Genomic DNA, 11,558 nt, shown 5'->3' on the forward strand with positions numbered 1-11,558 from the left:
TATATTAAGAGCCAAAAAAGTATAATATATATAATATTAATAATAACTCAATAAATAATAGGTAAATAGCTATAAGTTAGATACTAAAATAATTATATATTACTAGGTTTTTAAAAGATTATAGCTATATATTATATATTAGTTATATAATAGATTAATTACAATTTTATAATAAGAGTATATATATTAAAAGCCGAAAAAATATAATATATATAATATTAGTAATAATTTAATAAATAATAGGCAAATAGCTATAAGTTAGGTACTAAAATAATTGCATATTACTAGGTTTTTAAAAGGTTATAGCTATATATTATATATTAGTTATATAGTAGATTAATTATAATTTTATAATAAAAGTATATATATTAAGAACTAAAAAAGTATAATATATATAATATATATATCTTAATAAAACTAATATTATATTATTAATAACTTTCTTTATATTAGTTTAAGGCCCTAAAAGGCTATAAATTAAGTACTAAATTAATTATATATATTATAATAAAAAATATATATTTTAGGATCTAATATATTATAATATATATAATAAATTTATTACTAAGAGTTTAGAACTTACTTAGAGATTAAGGCTAGAAATATTTCCTAAATCTAAACCCCTTTTACTCTTAGTATAATTAATAATAATTTTTTTAGATATTACTCCTAAATAAGCTAATTCTTTAATAGCCTTTTATTTCCGAACTCTTAGTAAATTATTACCGGATTTTAATCTTTTATTTCTAAATCTAATTCTTTAAGAATATCTTATCTAAAGAAAAGTAAAGAAAAAAAGAAAGAAATAAGATATAAAAGTAATATAACTAGATAAGTATACTAGTAAGAAAAGTATTAATAAGTTCTAGATCCTAATTTAATAGATTATTATTTACTTACTTATATTTCCTTAAGCTTTTTCTATTTATTATAGATTTAATAACTAATATATATCTTTTCCTAGCTTCTTTAAATACTATTTAGTAATTTTCTCCTTAATAACCTCCTCCTTAATAACCTTTTCCTTAATAATTTCCTTTTTTTTTATAACTTTCTTTTTTAGATATACTAACTTCTTTAACTCTAATTATATAGTAGCCTGGCTCTTTATATATATTGCTTTTTTACTATATCTAAGAATATTTAAATACTATAAGTACTTTAAATATAGAGCTATTTGGCTTCTAAATACTATTAATTTAATCTCGAAATATATAAGAATTATTAACTAGATATTAAAAATCTATACCTTACCTCTTATATAAGGCCCCTTTTTTAATAAAAGGTAAGAATACTAGTATACTAATTAGTATATATACTACTAACTAATATACTTTCCGGTAAAAGGGATTTTGGTAAAAGGATACCTCTCCTATTACCCTCTACCCTCCTTTAAATAAGTATTCCCTTGTCTCAAAATATATACTTGTTATATTCTTATATAATCCGATTTATAGGATTACTATTTACTATATTTGCAAGTCCTATATTATTTCAGGGATATATAGTTAAGAGTAGTACCTATAAGTATAGCTATACCGACTTTTGGGAAACGAGCTCAAGGCAACTATATAGCTCCTTAATAGCTATAACCTGAGAAGTATAGCCGAGCTCAGAGAGTATAAGCCCCAGTCCAAAGACAGGTACCAGATAATTAAATACCTGGTTAGCTATAATAGTATCTACTATCTATAGCCATAGTATAGCTATAGTACCTACTATCTTCCCAAGATAAAGGAGTACTAGGCTACTTACTATAAGACCGAAGTAAGGTTTTATAAGAATAGTTAGTTATAAAAAGAGTATAAGCTATAAATATACTTTACTATAAAGAACCGGATTAATTATTTTATAGTAGTAGATAGAAAGAAAGACAGGGAAATAGCCAGAGGCTTTATATTATTAACTAAGCTAGAGAAAGAACTATTTAAGTAATTAGAAAAGAATTATAAGAATATAAAATATAATCTTGAGAAGCAAGTAATTATAGTTTAGGATATTAGAGATTTAAGATTAGAAAAAGTACTATAGCTATATAATATAATAGGTTTTCTATATTACCTAACTATACTAAAAAACAAGAAGATCTAGAGCTTATATAAGCTACTATTAAAGAAAGAACTTAATATGAATAGTAAGAATACTAAGAATCCTAATCTCGTTCGAATTTTAGTTATAGCCGAGGCTATCTTAAGAGATATATACCGGTTATATAGTAATACCTTACTAGACCGGAAAATAATATAGTAGTAAGCTAATATCCTAAATAAATTCTATATTAGGGCTTTAGGTAAAGCAGATAGGTTCCGGTATTTCAAGAATATATTAATTTTAGTTACTTACTTTATTACTATAAAATAGTTATTAGTATATTACTATTATATAGTATATTATAAAGGCGGCTATTTTACCTGGGCTAAGCTAGAGCAAATACTATCCGGGAATATTATCTAGCTAACTATTTTATAGATTCAAGCTATAAATGAGATTATAGAAGCCTTGGCTATTAAGGATATAGAGAAGGCTAAGCTAGCTTTCAAGTATACTATTTAGCGACTTTACTTGGCTCTAATTTGCCATACTATTAGTAGTATACTATTCAAGTTCCCTGTCTTGAGTTTTTATATTATACTAAATAGGAAAGTCTATAGGAAAGGCCGGGAATTATAAAAGGAGCCAGGGAATTTCAATAGTTATTTATTAGCTCTGACTTAGACTATTTAGCTAGTACTTTTTGACTATACTTATTTCTAAGAGTAAGATAATAAAGATTAAATCCCTGTCTTTCTTACTAAGATCTATAAGAAGTTCTTCTAATAGCTAGCTAAGATCTCATTTAGGTATATTTTATAATAAAGGCTATACTTATTTAAGGTTAGAAAAGCTACTATTATAAAATACTAAGCTTAATAGTTCTTAGATAGGCAGATAATAAAATATTATAGGATAAAATTATAGATATTATAGATCTCTAACTTAGTAGTTTCTAAATATTAATAAGCCTATATCCTGCTCTATAATAAGTTCCTGTTTCAAGCTAAGGACCTTATTCTAATAGAATTATAGAGGCTAAAAGATAACCTAGATCTAGAAGATTTTAGTAGCTTATAGCTCTCTTATTCTAGTAATACCGAGTTTCTAAAGAGTATTAAGCTTACTTTTATCTAGTAAATCCAGAGTAATACTAAGCTCCGGGCCATATTCTTAACTAATAGTAAGAATAGAAGTATAGTCTTATATTTAAAGGCTATAGCTATTTATAAGGCATATATTCAGGAATTTTTAGAGTAAGTATTAGTATTATTTTATATCTCTAGTAGCTTACTATTATAAGCATCCGAATTACTATTAGTAATATAATATAATAATACTTAATAGTATTACTTATTAATATAAGAGAAGCTAATTATAATCTATACCTAGTATTATAAGAGTTAGTAGTAATCCGGTATATATAAGAATAATATCTAATTCTTATTAAAGGTAATTAGGAATCTATTACTTTTATATATTATATATATCCTATTTCTAAGATAACTATTCTTCTAATAATAGACTCTAGGTACTCTTATTTCTCTATATCTCTAGGCTAAGCTAGACGGAATAATATAGGCTAATAAAACACTTTTGGCCTGCCTAATAAAAGTATATATTTATACTAAGATACCGTATTTATATATATTAAACTAGTAATAGTTTATAGTATTAATTATAAAGGAGAAGTTTTCTATTAAGAAACAGGCGAATTTTAATCTTGAGGAAAGTATAGAAAAGAATATTAAAAATGAGCTAGATCTAGTTACTTTAGTAGAACTAAATAATTATATATACTATACTTTTAATTATATATATACTAGAATAATAATACTTACTATAAATACTCTATTATACCGGAATTACTAAATATCCGAAAGTTAGTATATATTCTTCTAGTTTAACTATATTCTATAGAGAAAGAGGCTATAGAATACTTTAGAGACATTATTACTATAAATACTAGATATTTCTAAATATAGTTAGATATATAGAAGAAATATATATTCCGAGGCTAATTTACTAGCTATTACTCGGAAACTATATAATATACTAGGCTTATAATTCCGGGTCTCCGGTTAGTAAAATAAAGTACTTACTATTATAGGGCCTTAGCTAGCCAAATAGGTAGTTCTAGTAATAGGAACCGGCTCTAGTAAGACTTTAGTTATTATAATTAGAGCTATAATTATAGATACTAGAACTATAATCCTGGTTCTACTAATAGTTACTTTATAGAATAATATACTAAGATACTTTTACGAAATAGGTATCTGGCTACTAATCTGGTCTATTAACTACTAATAGTTAGTTTTATTAGTTATTATATTAGCTAAAGCTATATATATTTAAGGCTTTCTTAAATACTATTATATTCTAGTTAGTAAGTAAAAGCTAGACTATATTATAATTAATAAGAATTATCTTACTATTATAGCTAGTAACTACCGGCTATATATAGCCTAACTAGGCTAGTATATCCGGTAGATTAGAATATAAATAGTCTAGCTAATAGCTATACTTTTCCTAGTAATATAAGAAAAGTTTATTAAGTATAATAAGCTTATAAAGCCCAGAATTATTCGGAAATTAACTAACTAGCCTAATATTAAATATATAGTTAGCTTTAAAGCTAGACCCGGGCCCTTAATTAAGAGAGCTATTAATCTAGTATAGGTATACTAGCCTAAGCAGGAGATCTTTAATTACTTCCGGGATAAGATTATTATCTATTACTATATATAGAATAAAGTAACTTAGCTTACTAACCTTTTATAATATCTATTATATATTTCCGAATTAGGGTCTAATAAGGAAAAGGCTACTATTCTCTCTTAGTAAATTACTAATAAAGACTAGCCCGTAATTATAGCCATATCTGCTCTCGGAATTAGGTTTAATTATCCTTATATATAATAAGTAGTTTATATAAATATACCTAGTAAAATATCTATCTTTTTTCAGGAATCTAGTAAAATAGGCCAAGATAATAGAAAGGCTTCTTCTATTATTCTCTTATATTCCAGATAGAAGCCATAAGTAAATGAGTTCCTTTCTCCTAATTAGGAGGCTATATAGCTATATTTAACCTAGTAATACTATTCCCAGAGTATCCTTAGCTAGTTTTTAGATAATCGGCCAAATTAGTAATAATATATAATAGGTAAAAAGATATACCAGGTCTATAGAAAGCCTTATACTAAAGCCCGGCCTCTTGATTTGAAATTTGAGTTAGTAATAATTAGAGGAATATAATTTACTAGTCTGAATAAGGTATTATAATAAGACTATATCCGAGATCAGGTACTTAATAGCTATAAGCGAGATCTTAAAGTTATATTAGATAGTTATTTCTATTATTATATATTTGGTTATAAATTCAATTATATATTAAGTACTTACTTCCGGCGGTTCTATTAGATTTATATAAAGAACAAGGTATATTAGATATAGAAAAGAAAAGAGAAGAAGTAAATTTAATAGTATATAGCTTACTAGAATTATTACTAGCTATAGGATATTTGCCAGATAGTAGATCCAGAATATAAGAAAGTAGAATATTAGTTCCCTAATATAATTATACTACTCTATTATAGGATATATAAACAGGCAAATAGTAGTAATTAGCTATAGAAGTACTTCTAACAAATATTTCAGACCAAACTTAAGTATATATTCTGGCTTAGAAAGATAATATTACTTAAAAGAAATAAGTATATTTAGGCTAATTATATAGTAGCTCTTACTCTGGCCGAACTAGAGTAAGCTTAGGACTATAGAGTTTTATTATATATTATAGAATATAGAGGCTAGAATATAAAGGCTAGTTAATACCTATCTTTTATATAGGGCTCCTTTTTTAGTAAAAAATAAAAATACCCGTATACTAATTAGTATATATATTACTAACTAATATACTTTCTAGTAAAAGGGATTTCGGTAAAGAGGTACCTCTCCTACTACCTTTTAATAAGTATTCTCTTATTTTAAAATATATTCTCATTATATTATTATATAATCTAGCTTATAGAATTACTATTTATTATACTTATAAGTCCTATATTATCCTAGAAATATATAGTCAAAAGCAGTATTTATAAGTATAGCTATACTAACTCTTGAGAAACAAGCTTAAGGCAATTATAAAGCTTCTTAATAACTATAACTTAAGAAATATAGCCGAGCTAAAAGAGTATAAGCCCCGGCCTAAAAACAAGTACTAGATAACTAAGTACCTAGTTAGCTATAATAGCATTTACTATCTATAGCTATAGTATAGCTATAATACCTGCTTATAAGGCTAGGTCTTATATATTAAAACAAGGAATTACTTTATAAAACTCTATTATCTAGTATAGGCTAAATAAGAACTAATTATAATTAAATAGTAATTACTAAAAGGCCTAATAATATAATAGTAATATATAAAGTTAGTAAACTCTATAGCCTAGATTCGATTCCTAGTTAGGCTCCTGATTTGCTTCTTAATAAATACTCTTATAGTATTTAGTAATAAATAAATCTATTTTTTTTAGTCTTATTTTTTAAATAAGAAATATTATATAGGAATACTAGTCTAGCTTTAAGAAATATATAAAGCCCTCTTTACCTGCCTTTTATTTCTCTTTCTTTTCTTTTTTTCTTTTCTTCTATTCTTTTTTCTTCTAGCCGCTTTTCTTTCTCTTTTCCTTACTTCCTCTCAATTAAATAAGTAAGAAATAAAGATAATATAAGAACCAGAATAATAAAAGAATTAGTAGCTAGTTATACTCTAGGGTTTTATTTCCTAAGCTTTCCTATATAGGTCGTTTTATTAGGTACTTACCCTAGAGAGAAACTACTTATATTACCTACCGGGGCTTTAAATCTATAATTAGCTTACTAGTATAGTATACTCGAGACTATTTATAGACTAACCGCCCTGCTCCCTTCTTCCGGAAGGCTATTAATACCCGAAATAGTAATAAGGAAGCCGGAGCTTCTATTATATTATAGCTAAAGAATTACTATAATAGTAAGAATATATATAGTTAGTTCTAACTATACTATAAAGGCTTAGTATTAGGCTTTTAGTAAATCAAAAAAGCTTATTTTAATATATATAACCTAGAGCTAAAGTAAATATAATTATATACTTATTTAAGTTATATAACTATATTTATTCGAGGTATCCTAATAAAATCCACTAGCTAATTTAATTATAAGTACTATAAGCTAATAGGATATATAGCCTAGCTTAAATTAACCTAGCTTCTTTAAAGAAAGAAATTATATAATTATATATTACTTAAGTTCTCTCTTATTTAAAAGTAAGAAATTAGTTTCTAGATTCTATTATATAATATAAACTAAATAAATATATTATATACTTTTCTATAATATCTTGAATTTATTTCTTTATAAAACTCTTATTCTATCTCTTATATAAGGCCCCTTTTTTAGTGAAAGGTAAGAATACTAGTATACTAATTAGTGTATATACTACTAACTAATATACTTTCTAATAAAAGAAATTTTAGTAAAAGGGCACCTCTCCTACTACCCCCCACCCTCCTTTAAATAAGTATTCTCTTGTCTCAAAGCACATACTCATTATATTCTTATATAATCCGATTTATAGGGTTACTATCTGTTATATTTATAAGTCCTATATTATTTCAGGAATATGTAGTCAAGAATAGCACCTGTAAGCACAGCTATACCGACTCTTGGAAGACGAGCTCAAGGCAACTATATAGCTTCTTAGTAGCTATAACCTGAGGAATATAGCCGAGCTCAGAGAATACAAGCTCCGGTCCAAAGACAAGTACTAGATAATTAAGTACCTAGTTAGCTATAATAGTATCTATTATCTATAGCCATAGTATAGCTATAGTACCCGCTATTTCCCTAAGATAAAGGAGTACTGGGCTACTTGCTACAAGACTAAAACAAGGTCTTATAAGAGTAGTTAGTTATAGAAAGAGTATAAGCTATAGATATACTTTACTATAAAGGGCCGGATTAATTATTTTATAGTAATAAATAGAGAGAAAGGCAGGGAAATAGCCAGAGGCTCTATATTATTAACTGAGCTAGAGAAGGAACTATTTAAGTAATTAGAGAAGAATTATAAAGATATAAAATGCGATCTTAAGAAGCAAGTAACTATAGTCCAGGATATTAGAGATTTAAGGTCAAAAAGGATACTATAGCTATATAATATAATAGGTTTTCCATATTATCTAACTATATTAAAAAATAAGGAGATCTAGAGCTCATATAAGCTATTACTAAAGAAAGAGCTTAATACAGATAGTAAGAATACTAAGGATCCTAATCTCGTCCGAATTTTAGTTATAGCTAAGGCTACCTTAAGAGATATATACCGGTTATATAGTAATACCTTACTAGACCAGAAAATAATATAGTAGCGGGCTAATATCCTAAATGAATTCTATACTAGGGCTTTAGATAAAGCAGATAGGTTCCGGTATTTCAAGAATATATTAACTCTAGTTACCTACTTTACTACTATAAAGCAATTATTAATATACTATTACCGTATAGTATATTATAAAAGCGGCCATTTTACCCGGGCTAAGCTAGAGCAAGTACTACCCGGGAATATTATTTAGCTAATTACTTTATAGATCCAAGCTATAAATAAGATTATAGAAGCCTTGGCTATTAAGGATATAAAGGAGGCTGAGCTAGCTTTCAAACATATTATTTGGCAACTTTACTTGGCTCTAATTTACTATACTATTAGTAGCATATTATTCAAGTCTCTTATCTTGAGTTTCTATACTATACTAAGTAGGAAAGTCTATAGGAAAGGCTAGGGATTATGGGAGGAGCCAGGGAATTTTAATAGCTATTTATTAGCTCTGACCTAAACTACTTAGCTAGTACTTTTTAACTATACTTATTTCCAAGAGCAAAATAATAAAGATTAAATCCCTGTCTTTCTTACCAAGATCTATAAGAAATTCTTCTAGTAGCTAGCTAAGACCCTATTTAGATATATTCTATAATAGAGGCTATACTTATTTAAGGTTAGAAAAGCTACTATTATAAAATACCAAGCTCGGTAGTCTTTAAACGGGCAGATAATAAAATATTATAAGATAGAATTATAGATATTATAGATCTCTAACTTAGTGATTTCCGAATATTAATAAGCCTATACCCTGCTTTATAATAAGCTCCTGTTCCAAGCCAAGGACCTTATCCTAATAGAATTATAGAGGCTAAAAAATAACCTAGATCTAGAAGATTTTGGCAGCTCGTGGCTTTCTTATCCTAGTAATACCAAGTTTCTAGAGAATACTAAGCTTGCTCTTATCTGGCGGATCCAGGGTAATACTAAGCTCCGGGCCATATTCTTAACTAATAGTAAGGATAGAAGTATAGTCTTATATCTAAAGGCTATGGCTATTTATAAGGCATATACTCAGGAATTCCTAGAGTGAGTATTAGTATTATTTCATATTCCCGGCGGCCTACTATTATAAGCGTCCGAGTTACTATTAGTAATATAGTATAATAATACTTAATAGCGCCACTTATTAATATGAGAGAAGCTAGTTATAATCTATACCCAGTATTATAAGGGTTAGTAGTAGTCTGGTATATATAAGAATAATATCTAATTCTTACTAAAAACAATTAGGGATCTATTACTTTTATATATTATATATGTCCTATCTCTAAAGCAACTATTCTTCTAATAATAGACTCCAGGTACTCTTATCTCTTTATATCTCTGGGCTAAGCTAGACGGGATAGTATAGGCTAATAGGATACTTTTGGCCTGCCTAATAAAAGTATATACTTATATTAAGGTACTATGCCTATATATATTAAACTAGTAATAGTTTGCAATATTAATTATAAAGGAGAAGTTTTCTATTAAGGAACGGGCGAATTTTAATCTTAAGGAGGATATAGAAGAAAATATTAAGGACGAGCTAGATCTAGTTACTCTAGTAGAACTAAGTAATTATATATATTATACTTTTAATTATATATATACTAGAATAATAATACTTACTATAAATACTCTATTATACCGGAATTACCGAGTATTCGAGAGTTAGTATATATTCTTCCGGTTTAACTATATTCTATAGGGAAAGAGGCCGCAGGATATTTTAGAGATACTATTACTATAAATACTAGATGCTTTTAAGTATAATTAGATATATAAGAGAAATATATACTTCGAGGCTAATTTACTAGTTATTACTCGGAAACTATATAATATACCAGGCTTATAATTCCGGGTCTCCGGTTAGCGAAATAAAATACTTGCTATTATAGGGCCTTAGCTAGCCGAGTAGGTAGTTCTAGTAATAGGAACCGGCTCCGGTAAGACTTTAGTTATTATAATTAGAGCTATAATTATAGATACTAGGACTATAATCCTGGTTCTACTAATAGTTATTTTATAGGGTAATATACTAAGACGCTTTTACGAAGTAGGTATCCGGCCACTAATCTGGTCCGTTAACTACTAATAGTTAGCTTTATTAGTTATTATATTAGCCAAAGCTATATATACTTAAGGCTTTCTTAAATACTATTATATTCTAGTTAGTAAGTAAAAGCTAGACCATATTATAATTAATAAGGGTTATCTTACTATTATAGCTAGTAACTACTAGCTATATATGGCCTAACTAGGCTAGTATATCCGGCAGATCAGGATATAGATAGTTTAGCTAATAGCTATACTTCCTCTAGTAATACAAGAAGAGTTTATTAAGTATAATAAGCTTATAAAGCCCAGGATTATCCGGGAGTCAACTAACCGGCCTAATATTAAGTATATAATTAGCTTTAAAGCTAGACCCGGGCCCTTAATTAAGAGAGCTACTAATCTAATACAGGTATACTAGCCTAAGCAGGAGATCTTTAACTATTCCCGGAATAAGATTATTATTTACTACTATATATAGAATGAAGTAGCTTAGCTTACTAACCTTCTATAGTATTTATTATATATTTCCGAATTAGGGTCTAATAAGGAAAAGGCTACTATTCTCTCCTAGTAAATTACTAATAAAGACTAGCCTATAATTATAGCTATATTTGCTCTCGGGATTGGGTTTAACTATCTTTATATATAATAAGTAGTTTATATAAATATACCTAGTAAAGTATTTGCCTTCTCTCAGGAATCTGGTAAAGCAGGCCAAGATAATAAGAAGGCTTCTTCTATTATCCTCTTATATTCCGGATAGAAGCCGCAAGTAGATAGGTCTCTCTTTCCTGATTAGGAGGCCATATAGCTATATTTAACCTAGTAATACTGCTTCCGGGGCGTCCTCAGTCAGTTTTTGGATAATCGGCCAAATTAGTAATAGTATATAGCGGGCAAAGAGATATACCAGGTCTATAGAGAGCCTTATACCAAAGCCCGGCCTCTTGACTTGAAATTTGAGTTAGTAGTAACCGGAGGAATGCAATTTACTAGTCCGGATAAGGTATTACGGTAAGACTATATCCGAGATTAGGTACTTAATAACTATAAGCAAGAC

At 27.4% G+C, this 11,558-nt stretch overlaps 1 protein-coding gene across 1 annotated transcript; it reads left to right on the top strand.

Annotated features, from left to right (window-relative positions):
• Nucleotides 1-10,739: 10,739 nt before the first annotated feature.
• K444DRAFT_528647 (uncharacterized protein) lies at nucleotides 10,740-10,916 on the top strand (the record flags this gene model as incomplete). Its single annotated transcript, XM_024874743.1, has 1 exon — nucleotides 10,740-10,916. A coding segment is annotated over one exon (177 nt), but the record flags the coding sequence as incomplete, so codon positions are not given.
• Between the last annotated feature and the right edge of the window lie 642 nt (nucleotides 10,917-11,558).

The sequence above is a fragment of the Hyaloscypha bicolor genome (assembly GCF_002865645.1).
Source record: "Hyaloscypha bicolor E unplaced genomic scaffold K444scaffold_61, whole genome shotgun sequence".
Classification (NCBI taxonomy): Eukaryota; Fungi; Ascomycota; class Leotiomycetes; order Helotiales; family Hyaloscyphaceae; genus Hyaloscypha; species Hyaloscypha bicolor.